At 40.8% G+C, this 16,110-nt stretch overlaps 4 protein-coding genes across 7 annotated transcripts; 2 read left to right on the forward strand and 2 right to left on the reverse strand.

Annotated features, from left to right (window-relative positions):
• The first annotated feature begins 21 nt into the window (after positions 1-21).
• On the forward strand, positions 22-5,735 carry LOC143188523 (uncharacterized). The gene is made up of 11 exons (XM_076392851.1): positions 22-89; positions 395-1,453; positions 2,051-2,388; positions 2,633-2,802; positions 2,876-2,978; positions 3,053-3,342; positions 3,582-3,829; positions 3,923-4,298; positions 4,495-4,605; positions 4,707-4,979; positions 5,145-5,735. Exons 2-11 carry the CDS (start codon positions 1,143-1,145, stop codon positions 5,379-5,381), a joined length of 2,457 nt encoding a protein of 818 aa, XP_076248966.1. The 5' UTR covers positions 22-89; positions 395-1,142; the 3' UTR covers positions 5,382-5,735.
• On the reverse strand, positions 4,860-8,610 carry LOC143188525 (uncharacterized). Of its 2 annotated transcripts, none has more exons than XM_076392856.1 (4): positions 7,920-8,610; positions 7,564-7,769; positions 7,203-7,453; positions 4,860-5,033 (listed from the first exon to the last, which is right to left on the reverse strand). In XM_076392856.1, exons 1-4 carry the CDS (start codon positions 8,273-8,275, stop codon positions 5,010-5,012), a joined length of 837 nt encoding a protein of 278 aa, XP_076248971.1. In that variant the 5' UTR covers positions 8,276-8,610; the 3' UTR covers positions 4,860-5,009. The 2 variants fall into 2 exon arrangements, with proteins under 2 accessions (XP_076248971.1, XP_076248970.1); XM_076392855.1 differs by lacking the exon at positions 4,860-5,033 and adding an exon at positions 6,329-7,136.
• A 349-nt stretch (positions 8,611-8,959) lies between these two features.
• On the forward strand, positions 8,960-14,028 carry LOC143188524 (uncharacterized). 2 transcript variants are annotated; one of them, XM_076392854.1, is made up of 7 exons: positions 8,960-9,708; positions 9,771-10,103; positions 10,830-11,315; positions 11,568-11,740; positions 11,829-12,530; positions 12,731-13,150; positions 13,346-14,028. In XM_076392854.1, the coding sequence occupies exons 2-7, from the start codon at positions 10,067-10,069 to the stop codon at positions 13,889-13,891; spliced, it is 2,364 nt and encodes a 787-aa protein (XP_076248969.1). In that variant the 5' UTR covers positions 8,960-9,708; positions 9,771-10,066; the 3' UTR covers positions 13,892-14,028. The 2 variants fall into 2 exon arrangements, with proteins under 2 accessions (XP_076248969.1, XP_076248968.1); XM_076392853.1 differs by having other exon boundaries at positions 8,960-10,103.
• On the reverse strand, positions 13,930-15,910 carry LOC143188528 (leucine-rich repeat-containing protein 59). Of its 2 annotated transcripts, none has more exons than XM_076392859.1 (7): positions 15,814-15,910; positions 15,557-15,736; positions 15,317-15,376; positions 15,128-15,250; positions 14,842-15,055; positions 14,581-14,775; positions 13,930-14,493 (listed from the first exon to the last, which is right to left on the reverse strand). In XM_076392859.1, the coding sequence occupies exons 2-7, from the start codon at positions 15,644-15,646 to the stop codon at positions 14,207-14,209; spliced, it is 969 nt and encodes a 322-aa protein (XP_076248974.1). In that variant the 5' UTR covers positions 15,647-15,736; positions 15,814-15,910; the 3' UTR covers positions 13,930-14,206. The 2 variants fall into 2 exon arrangements, with proteins under 2 accessions (XP_076248974.1, XP_076248975.1); XM_076392860.1 differs by having other exon boundaries at positions 15,557-15,739; positions 15,814-15,861.
• Between the last annotated feature and the right edge of the window lie 200 nt (positions 15,911-16,110).

A 16,110-nucleotide genomic window follows, 5' to 3' on the forward strand; every position in this document is an offset into this window, starting at 1 on the left:
CGTTTGACAATTTCAGCTTACTTCGACCTTCGATGTCAGGGTTAACGAAGACGTCGACATCGAAGTATGTCGATCGTTACGCAAATAAGGTCAATATTGCCAAATGGTATAAGTAATTACGTATCGATTTCGGTAAATGGGATTCATTTGCTGAAAGAATTACGGCTCTAAGGATATTATATTACGAAGTCAACGAATGATTAACTTTAACGATTTCATGGATCGACTTTGAAATACCTTTCTAAAATTTTTCCTATTGTTCTTAAACCTTTACTTAGTCACTTTGAGAGAAAGATTTAAAAATCTAATCCTCAAAATTTCATAATTTTACCTTACAATATTATATAACGAAAGAGTATTAAAAAACAGTCTACTCTTCTGTATGATATTTCAGTTATACGATACGCTTGAAAGCAGCGAACAGTAGAAGAACCGAAAGAAGAAAGCGTGACAGCCAATTTTCAAGCAGCGAGATACAAAAGAAGCATAAAAGAGAGCCATCACTGTCTCTCCCTCAGTTTGCCTCCTCCCCCTTCTTGCTACTGCATAAATCAAGACGCGCTTAAAGTCATGCGATTCTTATCATCCACGATCGACAGGGTTCAACGATGGACGCGCATAAAATTTCGCAGCAATGCACGCGACGTCCCAAGATTTATCGTTTCTGTGGTAATACGCGACGACATTCTGCCCTTCGGCGACGAGTAATGCGACGAAGAAATATCGCTAGGCATGGCGTGGTGAAGGAAACGCGATCATGCAAGTGCCCTATCCCACGCGGGGATGCGATCGCAGATGGTCGGGCGTGATTTCACGGAAGATGTTACTGAAACACGCGACGTCGCGGCGGAACCTCGTGCTAGCACCGTTCCATTCGTTCCTTGACTTGTCTGAAAGAACTTTCTTTTGAAGACGCTGAAGATATAGTCTTGCGCCAACGTTTTTTCGCTAGTTTACAGCTTGTTATTTCACGTCGTTGCGAAAAAAAGAAAGGGCATTAAAAGAGTTTTTTCACTTAAAAACAAGAGCTCAAAAAGACACTTCTGTATACCTTACTAAATCAACAATGAAATAACAACTTTTTCTTCTCAAGTTCTTGACTTCGTTTTCTATTTCATAAAAGATTCTTCTTTTCTGAGACAATGGCGACAGAGTTGTTTAATAATGATAAAGAAGAGGATCAAGTCGATGATAAGAGATCGGAAAGATCAGCGAGAAGTTTGGCAAGTGGGAATGTTGTGCCTCGAAGGAAGAGTATGTTTGGAGGATACGCAAGGCTCTTCCGCATTGTTTTGGCGAGATGGATGGGTATCTGCAAGCAACTTGGCGACGAAGAGCTGCAGGGTCTAACAGAGGAGCTGATTTTACCAAGCAACGAGGACTGGAGACAGGGAGTCTATTACAGATTGGTCGAGCTGCAGAGAGAATGTGACGCGGAGCTTCTGAGAAAAAGGTGACTCTGAAAAAAGACTACCTTCACATGATTTATTAAATGCGAATATGGCTAATTAACGAGCCTTCCAATTTTTAAAATTTTTATTGTTTTCGAATCGTCTCGCCTCGTATTACTTTGTGTCTCGAACTCGAAACCGATTATTCGATATCCAATGAGGACAGTTTTCACGCATCTAGACCGATGATTGGAACCCAGATACTCATTACCCACTCCATCAACGCTTCACAAAGCGAGCCAATAAAATTATTGTGTACAATTCCCACTTCTTCAGGCTTCCCTCGGATACCAAGTCAAAGACTCTGATCCTCTTTTCTCCTACCTCAAGAACACTTCTCCAAATACACACAATGAGGACGCAAACTATTAAAACGTAACCTTCTGCCTATTACTCTTCCTTCCAATCTCCACCCTTTCTCGTCCTCAGTTCCCAAAAATCACCCTCGTCTCTTTAAACTCGGTTCTCCTTTGGGCGTCGATCGTCCTCACAATTTAATAGTTAATCAAGCAAACAGAGAATAATGGAATTGTAAGTGAAGTATTTAATCTTCTCAATTGGAAATGATGGTAAGACTTAAAGAGGTCGTGAAATTGAAGGGCTGTTGGACTGGAAGCAGAGTTCGCGACAGAGAAGGAATTGAAGTCGACTGTGTTGGAGCAAGAGAAGAAGAACGAGTGGGAATGCGAGCCAAGAGTCTGTAGCTGTCGTGTAAGAGCAAAAAAAAGAGAATGTCGGAAGGAGGAATCCAGTGGGTCTATAATCAGCATTCGATCTATCGTTGGCTCGATGACGGAAGCGTGTGTCCAGCCAGGGTGGAGGGTGAACGATATCCTTTTGGCTGCCAGGGTTCTCAAGAGTATACCTGATCGTCCCACTTATTCTGACGAAGCTGAGATGCGTCGAGTTTTTGGCCTGGTTTATGATGTGTTCAGATGTAAGCTCCTGTTTACGAGCTTTGCAAAGATGTAGAGAAGTTGAGGTGGAAAATGCGGGGGCGAGGTCTATTCTAATAGACTCTAGTTAAGAGATCCCAGAGTAGAGTATTTACTCGGTGCAAACTCGTTACTACCTCTACTAGTGTTTCCAGTATTTTCTTACATCTCTGTAAAGCACAGTACTTTAAGAAGACTTCTTAATTTCTCTCACATCAGATTACCAGCTTCTTCTCCTCTCCTCAGATAAAAAAATTTTAATCCGTGCTCTGAACGACGTAGGATTTTGGGGCCGCAACAGCGAGCTCAAAGATCAAGAGAAGATCGTTTGGTTACTGTTATACGACATGCAAGGGCGGAAATTTGCAAGACGAGGCGAGATTGCTGATGTCGAAGAGCGTGAGAAGGCCTTCGAGGTGCGGTTCACAGAAAAATACATTCAAAATAATGAAGAGGATAGAATTTCACGTGTTGTTTGAAAAATTTCAGGCTGCTGGATTAATGGATATAGAGAACGCTCTCTTGGAGGCGAAGACACACCTTGCAGCGAGTTTCTCGCGTCTCCGTATACGTGGATCGGCTCTCAATCTTAGTGAGTGATTTGATGAATTAGCAGGCTCATCTACTCTCTGCAATAATAATTCACTATTCGATTATGAATTATAGACGAACTGCTCCCCACTCGGTTGCGTATCATCGAGGGCGTCGTTTGGGGCGAGGAGCCAGCGATTGCCTCCGGCTGGGTGAACTCCAAAAAATTTGCCAGCAAAGAGGAATTCCTGGAGGAGATGTCCAAGTTGAATATGATCTTCCGCGAGAACGAGGAGACGAAGGAGCTCGATGAGGCAGATTACACGTTCGACACGATTTGCCCGAGAGTAGTCAACTTGCACGAGAGCGCAAGGGAGACGCTGGCTCTTTCCACCCTCGTTCGCGACCACCGTTTCATCTTTTTAGTAGGTAGCTGAACCTTGTGGCCATGCTATGTGGAAGGCATTTGTGTAACAAAAAATGTTGCGACTGTCTGATAAAAAAACGCGTACAGCGTGTGCGAGAAAATACGTGAGAACTTGAAAACACTTTGAATTGCTGTAAACACAAGTGTTCTGCTCCATGTCCTAGTAGGTAGAATCAATCGGTCGATTGATAAAACGATTTCATCGATGAACATTCCTTCGTTTGTCGGATCGATTAGGAGAGATCGCTGTGTCTTGGGGCGGCTGCTCTCGCGCGAGCTATTCGCTTGAGTCGTCTTTGCGGTCCCATTGTTCTTACGCACTCCCTTGCGCCTCGACACACTGGCTACTTGGCTGAGCTATTGGACGACATCGAGGATGCTGGCAGACTCCTGGCTTTTGGTGCTGGAGAACGTCGTTGTGAATATGAGACATATTTGAGGGACCTGGGAGTCACTTTGCAGCGGTGTCGCGTGTTCTCAGAAAAGTATGATTGATCGTATAGTTTTTCTAGCTATACAGTGTTTACTTAAAAAATTTAAGTAAAAAAGAATGCAACTAAAAATTCATGTTTTTCTAGGTATGTGTCTCCTCCTGCAACAGCTGAATTGGAGAGAGCTACAGTGGTACTAGCGATACCACCCTGCAGCTACACTGGAGTAAGAGACATCGTGGATCTGGCCGTAGCTCGCGGAGGAGACGTGGATCTCCTCGAATCTTTGACGAATTGCTGCACTCAAAACGATGAGCATGATTGCAATCGTGAGATAGAGCAGCTGCGAGCTCTCTTAGCTGACCAAATGTCCACTTTGAAGTATGCTTTGACCAGGCCAAATGTTCAGTTCCTGATATACGAGGCACATACGATTCTCCCTTCAGAGACGACGGAGATGGTTCGTCAGGTAGTTGATTATGCGAACAGGATGGCTCTGGAGAAGCATATCCGCGATCATCCGGTAAAATTGTCCACTCTTTTCAGTCATTTGCGAAAAACGTACATACAGAGTATTTGGCTACAAATGAGAAAAATTTAATTAACACAAAAAGCCTTAATTTTGTCTTATTTTGAAGTCCTTAAATTTTCAGCCACTTATAGTCGAATATTCTGTATACTGTGATATATAAATTTTGAATTCTCCTTCCCTTCTGTAGTCGAAGAAGAAACTCCTGAAGGAAGGAAAAGAATCCTCAAAGCCTGGTAAACAGGAGAAGATTGACGAGTCAGTAGAAGATGGAGTCCTGACAATTCATTCTAACGTTACTGTAAGATTCATCCCAGAGTGTCTCCACTTGAATAATTATCCAGTAAAATGCTCAAACTTCTTTACTCGCTAAAAGATCCTCCTCTGTTCGACGCGTCAAAGGTGCCAGACAGCGACCTTTTTGAAATAGGCAGCATCGACGTTATTTATGGAGAGAACGCTAGTAGGATGCTGGACCCAGGTTGCTTCCTCGCAGTGATAAAGAGGAAGGAGATGATGCAGTTTGATTCGTTGTTCATGATCAAGGTGGCAGAATCCAAGGGACTCTTTGGCGATCCTGATGAACAGCGACAGAAACGTGAGCCGGTTTTGCTGGATCGAGCTCTGCAGCGGTCCACGCAGGCTGAGCCTCGCAAACGAGCTAAACGATTTAAGGTTTGTCTTGATTTAATACTGTACGTTGATTCACGTGTTTGCACAGGATTTTTCCTTGAACAGAAATTGAGAAGAACTCCATGAGATTTTGCAAAGTTTACTATAGCCATTCTTTAATTGTTTTTAGGCTTATCATACATCTTTGCTGCTTTTTCTTTTCTTTAGGTGGAGATAGACCGACTAATGGCACACACGCATTCTTCATTAACCAGAACCACAAAGGAAAATCGAATCTGTCCTCGACATAAGCGATATAACTCTTGCAGGGAAAATATTATGGAATCGCAGGTAGAGAAAGACAATAAGGAAAACGACATATGCCAAATACAGACAATTAAACTCGATTTCGATTCTTCCGAAGAGACATCATCTTCTAGACGTCGAAAGACGTCCATGAAATAACTCTTCAGGTTCCCTTTATCCGATTCCTCGTGGACTCTTTCGATAATCGCCTAACGAGGACTCATATGATACTTCTTCCATTTTTTATCATTCTTCTTCCATATTCCTCAGCCTCTTTCCTCACCTTAACTTCTCCATCCTTTGAATCATTAACTTAGGTATCGCAGAGTTTCTATTCCAATGAAAGCTCACTATCAAGCAAGTGGCGAATCCAAAGAGAGAGCGTGAATCGTTTGAGCGCACCTATTCGCCCAAGAGCGCAAAAAAAGGCAGGTAATTATTCCAAGCCGACGTTACTTCACGCGATTCACGACTCTTTTGCGAATTACGTTTAAGCAGGATTTGAGAGCTATCTATTCGATGTACTCGTCGAAGATTCATCCCCCTCGCCCTTCAGAGTCGCAGCGAGAGGAGACTTCGTCTGTGTTGCTGGCTAACTTGCTCTCCATTCAGCCTTTGAATCGGTAACAATTCTACCAAACTTCTTCAGTATCTTCTATACTCGAAACTTAGAGGGAAGAGAGATAGAGAGGGAACATTTGCAATTTTTTCTGAGAACTGATCTTGCATAAATTATCCTCAAAAAAATAGAACCACACAAGGAAATGCTCCTCTATATCTTTCCTTCCTCTAAGGCCCGAAATTCCTTTAATATTTCTTCTATTTTTGAGGCTATGCCGGCTGCTTCATGAGCATTAATCAACTATTCAAAATATAGTCACGAATGGAGAGACGCTATCCCATCAAGCACAGTGCTAAGATCGCCCATTTTGGCCCGAGCACTGCGTCCCATTCCACTGGAGATCGACGACGAGGACGATGAAGATATTCCCGAGCAGTCCCATGGTTACATTCGCCAAGGGATGTCGAAGAAAACGTACTCGCGACTTCTTCGTCCAGGTGGTTCCATCGAGCACGCTCGACTGCCTTCGCGCAACCACATAGAACCTCTCACTGGTTATCCATTCGCGATGTCTCATAACGATTTATATAAGTAACTACCTTCTAACTATTAATTAGAAAACTCTTTCTCGATTACACCGAGAAATCTGAGCAATTGTCTTAGAGCGAAATAAAAGATGCTGGTTTAACTTTGTGGTTCTATTAGTGCGTCTATACAATACTTTTGAACACAGTGTCGACACAGGTTGCTGGTGAATGAAGTTTACGCGTGTATGCACATTGGAAGCAGGACACTCAACGAAGTCGAGCACGAGTATATAGTAAGGGAATTTGAAATTGGAGAACGTGTCGTGTCCAGTGGCTGAGGTAACCGAGAACCAAGGCGTGGTCGAGGCTGATGTATCTGTAAATGTCGAACCACACAAGAAGAACGAAAGAGAGGAGAAGCAACAGACCGACGAGGATGTTCCTTGTTCGACTTCCACCTCGAAGTAGGCTTATTGGTTCTCGACTCGATAGGTTCATGGTGGCTAGTGGGTCAACTTCATGGCTTTGTAATTTTGAGATGATATCGGCTAAACATTTACGTGTTTCATTCAATTCTCGTTTGATGTCATCTATCATTTCACTGATTGTTTCATTTTTTGTGGTGTCTGTTTGTTGTAAGGTTTCTACAGTAGCTACAGGCTCGCTAAAGGTTTCGTTATTGTTGCTTGAAATGTAATTTTTTGCGGGTTCCTTGGAACATAGAGAAGCTGAAGGGCAAGAAGAGTTCGTGGAGGACTCCTTGGGATCGTAATTTTGGCTTTTCAGAGGGTTTAGAGTCTCTGAAGATCGATTTACTTTGCAAACCTATAGGTATAGAAGAATTTTTTCTGATTCCTACTGATTTCTTTTGGACTTTCGTCAAATTTTTACCTCATGAATCTCCAGTGAATTCCAATTCTCCATCGTGTTGGAAGCATTTTCAAGAACAGGAAATTCAGAGGAAGAATCAGCTTCTAGTTCACAAGAGATACTCGAGGAACTTCTAGTGTTTAGATTCTCAGTGGCACAAATATTACATGTACAGTTGCAGTTGCTGAAAGGTGACAATTCTTCTAATTCTGTCGGGAAAAGGATGTCCCCTTTGCACCTGTTCAGCTTGCACGATCGACACGATGAAATCTCTGCAAATTATTAAGATTTCAACTGCGTACAATAAGAAAATTCGTGGAACTGAAATTGTGTATTGTATAAATAAAAATGTAATGTTTTAAGTCGACAACTTAAAATATACTTGGAAGACTGCAATTTCTTGCTCGGCCCCGCTTCAGTTTAGAACACCTAAAAAATTTCATATCTTCACGATTACACATTCGTCTAAGGCAGCACGATTTGCAACGCAGCCTCTCGCAATTCCCGAAGATTTCGTTTTCCAACCCAGTTGAGACCATCCCGAAAGAATGAACATCCGGCCACGTGAAGATCTTCGACCAGTCAGGGCTTTAAAAATAAATAGACAAGATTTTTTAAATAATTTAAGAGTTGCACACTTAAGAATATTTCTTCACCAACTACTAGAGTACCTCAAGGACTTCGAGGACCTCGAATACTTTGCTGAATTAATTACGTATACCTACATAAGCAACGTACCCAAGTCCTACTTCAGCCGCCGAGAAGAGATGATTATAGTTCTCATTGACACACCCAGGAAACTGTCTATAGCATCGATGCATGCATGCAGTCGATTTTCCCAGTGACCCTGCTTGTTTCTTCTCCATCAGATGTTGCGAGAGGACCTCAACTTCTCGCGTCAGCTCGGCACGATCCATCTGGAGGCTCATGAGGTCCGAACAGAGCTTCTTCCCTCGTGTCTCCAACATCGATATCGTTTCCTTTACGTCAGATTTTCTTCCTGGCTCCTTGAGCAAAACTAATCCCTCGCGATCATGCTCCTCGTCGGAGGGAATCGACGTTGGAGACGAGCTCGATTTTCTTAACGATTCCATACTCCTTTTGATAATTTTGGTGTTCTTGCTTTTCCCTGCATATATTCGAGCATCACGATTCAAGATCGCGAGGGTGCCTGGTCGACAGAATTTTCAGGGGCTAACGATGGTTACGGTGGTACTGTTTCACAATGGTGAAAGTGAGACTATCGTGAAATGAGGCAAATATATAGGATATTTCAAAATTATAATTTATGTAGTTTTAGGTCTGCTCCGTGATTATCATGTTTTCTACTTCAGCTAAATTTCAGATATCCAATAGAGCCTAGAAAATTTAAAAGGAAATTATATTTCCTGGAAACATCAGAGACTAATTAATTCCTGTTATGCGATAATCTTTCCAAACAAAAACTGCGCATAAAAGGCTACAGGATACATACTATCTCTCATTATCTCCTAATAAGCTTTTGCAACGTAGAATATAACTTTCCGGAGTCAATTAACTTGTCAATGATTCAAGTTTTATTTCTTCAGAGGAAGAATACTTGTAAATAGGAATGACTCTTTGTCTTTTTACATTTCTAAACGAGTCAAATCTCTACCCATCAAATTTTATGCCACATACAGAACTTCGTCGCTAATGACCTTGTTACTACGGCGTCAATCTTCGACTAATAAAAAAAGAAGAATAAAGAAGAGCGTAGGTGGCTCGAAACGACTCATTGCACACAGCGAATAAACGCTACGCAGTAGTCTAATGTCCAAAGGAATCAGTGTATGTAGATTCACAGCGTCCAGGCGACATGGAATGCGAGTGGCTGTTTGTTTCTCGGCCGTTTCTTACTCCGTCAATTGGAATGATCAATTAAAACATCACCGCCCGGAGGAAGAGCGCGCGAGGAGGAGGTGGAGGATGCCGCAGACGTGACGAGGATCGAGAAGGAGCGCTGTCGGGGACAGCGAGGCGAAAGATTCGATCGAAACACGACAACGTCAGCGTTAAACGTCACCGCGAGCGACCAGTCTTTGCGGGAGTCGGCCGCGACGCCTTCGAGCTGCTCCCACGTGCGGCTTTCCTCGTTGAGTCTTAACGAGGTAATATAGGAGCACTTCTACGCGTGTCGCTTCTACTGATCAACCGTCATTCGTGGATACCTCGAAAGAAGTCATCGAATTACGTGAACGCTAGCAGGACAGAGAGTGGACGCTTTGGAGAACGATAGTGCGACAACCTTTGGTCGATTATGGCTCAGCAGATTTTTGGAGAAACGCTGTGAAAGCTGTTGTGTTGAAAGATTCTCAGCTGTCGATGAACTAATTCAGTGGAGGATAGTTGTGTTGCGTTTAATTTGAGCTTAACTTGAGCTCTTGAGTTCAGGTGATATTTTTTGGTATTATTGGTCCTTCGAGGATCTTGAGAATTTTTTAGATCCATGGTGATGAGACTGCGATGTAGGGGTCGATTGAGTGTCCTGAAACAGAGTACAGAGTTTGTAAGTTTGAAAAGTGATTGTACTTTAAGAAGTAGAATCGATAAAAAGACTGATACGTTAAGGCGGGAGATCCCGAGGTTGTATAAAGTGGAGGAACGATGGGTGCGGCGTTCGTTCATTGAGAAATCACTTCGATTGATTCTAAGGCCGATTTTTAGTGGACGACGCCCAGGAGGAAATGGTTTTATCGGATGAATCCTATCTGACACCGCATCCTGTGACATAGCAATGAGCACAATGAGAGAGATTCTACTCTTGTTACCAATGGGAACTGAGTGTCGCATCCGATAAGCTTTCGAATCGAGCCAAGTCTAGTGCTTTTGGAAAATTAGCGATAAGAATAGATAAGGGAAAAGCGATGGGTATCGACAGTGAGCTCACCAGTATACTTCGAGGTAAGTTTATCTTGTTTTGTTGGATATGCGTAAAAAAAGAGTAAATTTCTTCTGTCATGAGTAATCTTCGTGTAGACTGCTTTTGTGCGGTGTAAAGGGACGTGTAGATGAACTTTTGTCCTATCTTAAAAGAACAGAAAATATTTTGTTTGAATTGTGATTCTTGGAATGCCTAAATCAACTTCTACATTTATATTAACTATACAAAAAACCAAAAGAAAAATTGCCAAACATTTTAAAAGATAGTAGAGGTGGTTTGAATAAGTAGTATTTTTTTTTAAATGTCTACTTAGATATTTGTTGTAAATATTCATGTCTATCATGTAATGTAAAAGTTTGTTCTCTTCAAGAAGAAAGTGCTTTTATACCTCCATATCCTAGTCTCTAAACTTTATATTACCACCTCTCACCCATGGCAACCAGCTCTGCGCGACTGCTAAAAGGTTTGCCTATACAGATCGGTTTTCTCTAAAAGATTGTAAAAATTCAAACCTTGTTATAATTTTAGTTTTCTTAAAAATCCTTAGAAAGAGTAACATACACTACCAGAATATTACCACTCATTTCAATATCACTGTATATGCTCTTCTCCTCGAGTTATACTAACACTCTGCAACTGCTCCAAAAGAATTCAAAACATTAGTCAAGAAAATTCATAAGCAACTTACCTAAACAAGAACTATTCAATAACATACCAAAACGAGAATCAAATGTGTCTGTTCGCAGAGGTGGTGCAATTCCTAGAGTGTCTCCGAGAAGTGAAGCTTTCGGCGACGTTGGAGAGCATCCGAGACAACTTACTCTTGCGATCCAAAGAGACTCTGACCCTGTTCGCGGTGGAGAGGATTGACAGATCGGGTTCACCAGAGGCCTACCTGAACATGAATGCTTCTGGGCGAAGTGGATTGCTGGCTGTGCTAAAGGCAGACTCTGAGCTTCAGGAATACGTGGGAGCAGAAGAGCAGTGGCCGCAGAAGCAGCAACAAGACTATTACGAGACCTTCCAAGCTGTGGAGTTAATTAGGGGCAACACGATTGAGAGTTCTGATCGAGATGGAAGCAATGAAGAAGAAATCGAGAACGCGCTGATAGAGATTTACATGAATCTGGCGGCCACCCAGACGAAGGGCACTTGCCAAAAGTGTGGGCCTCTTAGCAGGAAGGAGGGGAAGAAGCTGTTTGTCTTCGAACAGTACAGGGACTGCTGGGTTGGTGAGTTACATCCTCGTGCATTCATCTGTATCATTTATGAAAAGTCTTCTACGAAATAGTGGCTCACAATAGTATTTGAATGGTCGCTATTAAAACCTTAAACAATAAAAAATTATGTACACTAGTCCACAAAATTAAAGAATCACTAAATTGTGGCTGAGAGATTGTCAATCTTTGATCTACTTATATTTGCGTTATACGAAATCGTAATAGTAAATGATTGTTATTACTGTTTCTTTGGAACTCTCTCAGGTTTGATTGGACACCATCTGCTAATCTACAACAGCGACCGAGACACCCGTCCTCACACCATACTACCGATCCGAGGATATATGGCCCGACCCGCTCCCAATGCTGTTCCCCGGGACCAACGAAAGAGCGAGGCCACCTTCGAGATCTTCTGCCCTGGCAACAGAACCTTTCAGGTATCAGCCTAAGGGGAGATGCCTTCGAAGAGGATCCCAAGTGCTAGAGATTTAGAACGATTCCCAGTACCATTCGATGCTGTTTCAGTTCGTCGCGAGGACTTCCCAAGACATGGAACAGTGGGTAACGAAAATTTGCGAGTTGAATGGATCTAAGATCGAGAGCAAAAAACAGCCAAAGATTATTCATCGAGAAACCAAAGAAAGCACTTGTGCAAAAGGAGCGCAAACTACTGCTTCAGAGCCAATCTCCAAGAAGGATCAGTACCAAGACGTGGGACTTTTAGTTACTGACAAATCTGCGCCCGAGGATGCCACGGTCGTGGTCAGTGTTAATAACAGTGAAGAAGTAGCTTCATCCTTGAAGGAACCGACTCCTGACACCGTGAATCCCTCTCCTCCGCCACTACCAGCTCGCATTCCTCGTAGATTGCCTTCCGTGCCTGTGAGAGGTCCAACATCCTACGAATGTCCTGACGAGGAGGAGGATGATATCTACCACAGGATAGAAGAGTTGAGAGGGCCTGCACACTGTTATGGGAACATTGGCAAGGCTTTAGAGACTCGACCTGTTGATAATGGGCCAGAACTCGAGACCTATGATGACGTTTGCACAAATGCCAAAGAAGACAGTAGGACTGAGCAGAAAGCAAAAAACAAAAATCAAAATCCAGTTAGGGGGAAAGTAGTTGATTTAATAAACGAAACTACTTATGATGACGCCTCTTCTGCAACTGCGACGAAGGATGTTGGGAATGAAGAAAATATAGTGTCTTATGACGATGTAAAGGTAATTAGTTAGCTGAAAAATTGTAGACTTGTATAGAATATTTATAACACAGTAGACTAAGTGAATTGTGTTAATAACAAGAAAATAATACCTATTTATTCTAAAGTTTTCTAAAGCTTTTCTTCTATTATTTCTTCACTAAAGCTCTTCAGTTCTGTTTAATAATACATCTTTCAACTGATATTTTTCTTTCTGCACAGAATCTATTACCGAATACAAAAATAATTAAAACTCGAGAGACTGAAAAGATTGAAGAAGCGGAGGTCCAAGAGGAGCCAGTGAAATCTCCACAAAAGAAATCGTTCCTGAACCGAGTAATGAGTAGGAAGGAATCTCCAAAGAAGACTGAGAAGAAGATGAAGCGCAAGACTCTTACGCCACCTCCTTCAACCGTCCAAGAGCCGACCACTTACGATGACGTGTCGGGTTTAGCAAATACTCAAGAAACCAAACAAATCATCGAAGATGAGGAGACGGAGTACACTTTTCCGCCTCCTCCTAGGCCAATCTACGCGAAGCCACCGCCAATCGTCGAAGCAGTCAATCAGGAAGAACTTTATGATGACGTTAGCTCGTGTCGAGAAAAGTACAAGGAGGAGGAGACCTGTAAAGTGGATCAGGTATAATTTGCGGGTTTAACATGTAAAAGTTCTAAATATTTAAACTATATTAAAATTTTAAATGATAAAAATACATTTCTTACCTTCTCTTGAAGATTATATACTTCTTTTACTTTTGTATTTACACTACACGAATAGTACTTATATTTTAATTATTCCACATGTTCATTTCGCAAAAATTCTCTCTTCTTTAAGCAAGCACCAACAAATTCTCAGCGAACCCCGAAGAAGTCGAATTTCGTTTCTTCTCCTGGACGAGGGGACAACGCTGACAACTTTGTACTATGCGAAAATACCGATTATTCGCAACAAGCGTTTGAGGATAACGAACACTATCAAACACCACGCGCTGATCCCGCTAAATATCTTCCTACCGATCAGCAAGAGGAACTGTACGACGATATAGCGATACTTGCTGATTTCACGGCGCGACAAAAAGAAGTTCTCGGTAGGAAGGATAGTGATGACACGAAAACGCAGACTGGTTGGGAGAAAAGGTCGAAGAGTCGATTTGTTAATGGGAGAAAATCGAAGGTCATCGATTCGACCAGTTCAGAGACAAACAGTCGACGTTCGAGCGAGATCGAAGACGCGGATGATCCCGACCAACAACACGGTTTAATAAGAATGAATACGTTCCAGAAATTGATTAGTAAAATGGAGAACTCTCTTGGCAAAGCATCCGTCAAGAAAACACCGTCAATGATGCTGAGTAAGACAAATGTAACTAATAATGTGTAACAATAACAGTTACACAGTCACAGACCAAAGATAGTAGATTAGTTTTTACGATAAAAAGATTTATATTGCATGAAAATGCTTCGCATTTGTAATCCTTTTTCATTTCGCAAAATAAATATTTTCAATACTCTTAACAATATGTCAGTTGCGTTTTAATTATATAAAATTGCGTACTGTAAATGCGACATAAAATTCTGTTTACTATACAACTCTGAAGTCTCTTATTAAATCTCAGTAACGATATATATACGTTTCTCTATTATTGGATTTAAGGAATCCGAGAGACTTTCTCTGTTTTGTGTATGTGTAGATCAATTATTCACTCGCAATGTTTGTGTTCATTTTGAAATTCTCATATGTGTGATAGAGATTATCACAAATGTTTTTGGTCCACTCAGTCGCGGTCCGTACAGAATGGTGGAATGTATCAACACTGTGCTTCTGAAATGCCTTTAAAGGTACACCTGTGTTGTTTTCTATGTAGTTAACAAATGTCTCTGATTGTTCGGAGTACATTGGTAGAACGACAACCATTGATGCAAGTACTAAAATGAAAAGGAAAATCCAGGCGACTGAATGCAGAAAAGACCGTCGCGTTTTACCTGGAATTAATATAGTACTCATTTAAATAAATATAATACAGATACCATAGAAAATGTACCGAGTTTAATACAATTATAAAGTAGTACCTTTCGACGCACGTTTTTTAGCAGAATATTTATGACTCTGTGTTGATTTTGAAGCTTCTACTTCATTTTTACTTGTTTCACTTAATGAATTAGACCCATTTTTATCAATATTTTGTTTACCATCTTTTTCAACTGTCTTTTTCTTCTTCTTCTTTGGTCCTTTTTTGGATACTGAGGGATCTGCTTCTGCTTCCACTGAAAATAAAAATGTTATAGAGCTATAAAGTGCAAAAATGTTTAATAATTCTTTTTTGTTATTACCTGTAGCATTATTTAATCTCCTCAACTTTTCTTCATTAATAGTAAGTTTCACGTTTGACAAATAACTGACAATATTACGAGCACAAGCTTGACATTCACTTAAATTACTGCAAGGCCCAGCAACGCTAGCCACTGCAGGAGTTAAAGGATTTTCCTTCAAATCCAACCATCTCAAGTTCTTTAATTCACTCAGACTGAGTGGCAGCCTGCTAATCTGAAATCAATTATTTACCATTTACCTGAATACCTTACACTTTAAATTTAAAATAAAATATATTGACTTTACCTGATTTGCATAAAGATCCAAATATTTCAACTGTGTTAGTTCTCCAAAATTTTCAGGAATTTCTGTTAACATATTCCTACTTAAATCCAACTTAACAACTTGTTTGAGGGTGACAAAAGTACTCTAAAAAAATTCACCACTCATCAATCAAATATTACATGTACAGAAATATCATTATGAGAAACTCACAGGTAAAGAAACTAACTGATTACTTGATAAATCCAAGTACGTTGCCTGCTTAACAGCTGCCTGAAAAATAAAGCAGATTCCATCACTTCAATTCGACTTCTACTTGCAACACTATGTGCTTTCAATTGTAAATTATATTACAAAATACAATAGTTACTATGTAAACAAAGTTCAACCAAAAAAATTGTAAATTAAATGAATTTGACAGATTATTATTTGAAGGTGGTGCGTTTAACATACGATCGCTTTAACAGGCACTTCCTTCAGATCCTGGAAACTAAGATCCAACTTGTCATCCTTCAATTTATTCTTAAGGTTTTTTAAAGTCATTTTGACTGTACAATTTTACAATTAATCAGGTAATAAAATTGTCAAAAATGGAAGACTTCGCTGACTCTTCTTGATTTTTCGTGGCGTCACCTTCTGGCGAGGAACACAATGTTAGTTTGAAATTGGGTGAAAGTAATATTAACTAGTCGAAAACGATAAGACGTTACCTTATCTCGGTGCATCGAAACAAGAGGAAGCTTCGTTGGCTTTTTAATTCCAAAACTGAGAACGTTCAATAGACGCAACGCACGTGGCATACGAAAGCCAATACGAAGATACGAAGCAAGTGTCATTTTCGAATTTGTCAATGGAACAACTTTTAAAATCGTGGGACTGTTGGTATACTTTTGGCGCGAAAGTTGAATATATTTTAACTGAAATTGTAAAATTATTTTACAGTAGTAACCAAGTAAATGAATAAATAACAACAATAATGAATAGTAAAATTATAATGATAATAATAA

This window comes from Calliopsis andreniformis, chromosome 2 (assembly GCF_051401765.1).
Source record: "Calliopsis andreniformis isolate RMS-2024a chromosome 2, iyCalAndr_principal, whole genome shotgun sequence".
Classification (NCBI taxonomy): domain Eukaryota; kingdom Metazoa; phylum Arthropoda; class Insecta; order Hymenoptera; family Andrenidae; genus Calliopsis; species Calliopsis andreniformis.

Bases quoted from the DNA above. Each gene is read 5' to 3' on its own strand.
- LOC143188528 (XM_076392859.1), bottom strand. From the start codon at position 15,646: ATGACTTTAAAAAACCTTAAGAATAAATTGAAGGATGACAAGTTGGAT. The intron at 15,251-15,316 runs GTGAGTTTCTCA...GAATTTTTTTAG, and splicing joins ATCAGTTAGTTTCTTTACCT to AGTACTTTTGTCACCCTCAA. The intron at 14,494-14,580 runs GTACTACTTTAT...TATTAATTCCAG, and splicing joins TAAAAAACGTGCGTCGAAAG to GTAAAACGCGACGGTCTTTT.
- LOC143188523 (XM_076392851.1), top strand. From the start codon at position 1,143: ATGGCGACAGAGTTGTTTAATAATGATAAAGAAGAGGATCAAGTCGAT. The intron at 2,389-2,632 runs GTAAGCTCCTGT...TCCTCTCCTCAG, and splicing joins GGTTTATGATGTGTTCAGAT to ATAAAAAAATTTTAATCCGT. The intron at 2,803-2,875 runs GTGCGGTTCACA...GAAAAATTTCAG, and splicing joins AGCGTGAGAAGGCCTTCGAG to GCTGCTGGATTAATGGATAT.
- LOC143188525 (XM_076392855.1), bottom strand. From the start codon at position 8,275: ATGGAATCGTTAAGAAAATCGAGCTCGTCTCCAACGTCGATTCCCTCC. The intron at 7,770-7,919 runs GTACGTTGCTTA...TTATTTTTAAAG, and splicing joins GCGGCTGAAGTAGGACTTGG to CCCTGACTGGTCGAAGATCT. The intron at 7,454-7,563 runs GTATATTTTAAG...AATAATTTGCAG, and splicing joins AAGAAATTGCAGTCTTCCAA to AGATTTCATCGTGTCGATCG.
- LOC143188524 (XM_076392853.1), top strand. From the start codon at position 10,067: ATGGGTATCGACAGTGAGCTCACCAGTATACTTCGAG. The intron at 11,741-11,828 runs GTATCAGCCTAA...ATGCTGTTTCAG, and splicing joins CTGGCAACAGAACCTTTCAG to TTCGTCGCGAGGACTTCCCA. The intron at 13,151-13,345 runs GTATAATTTGCG...CTCTTCTTTAAG, and splicing joins AGACCTGTAAAGTGGATCAG to CAAGCACCAACAAATTCTCA.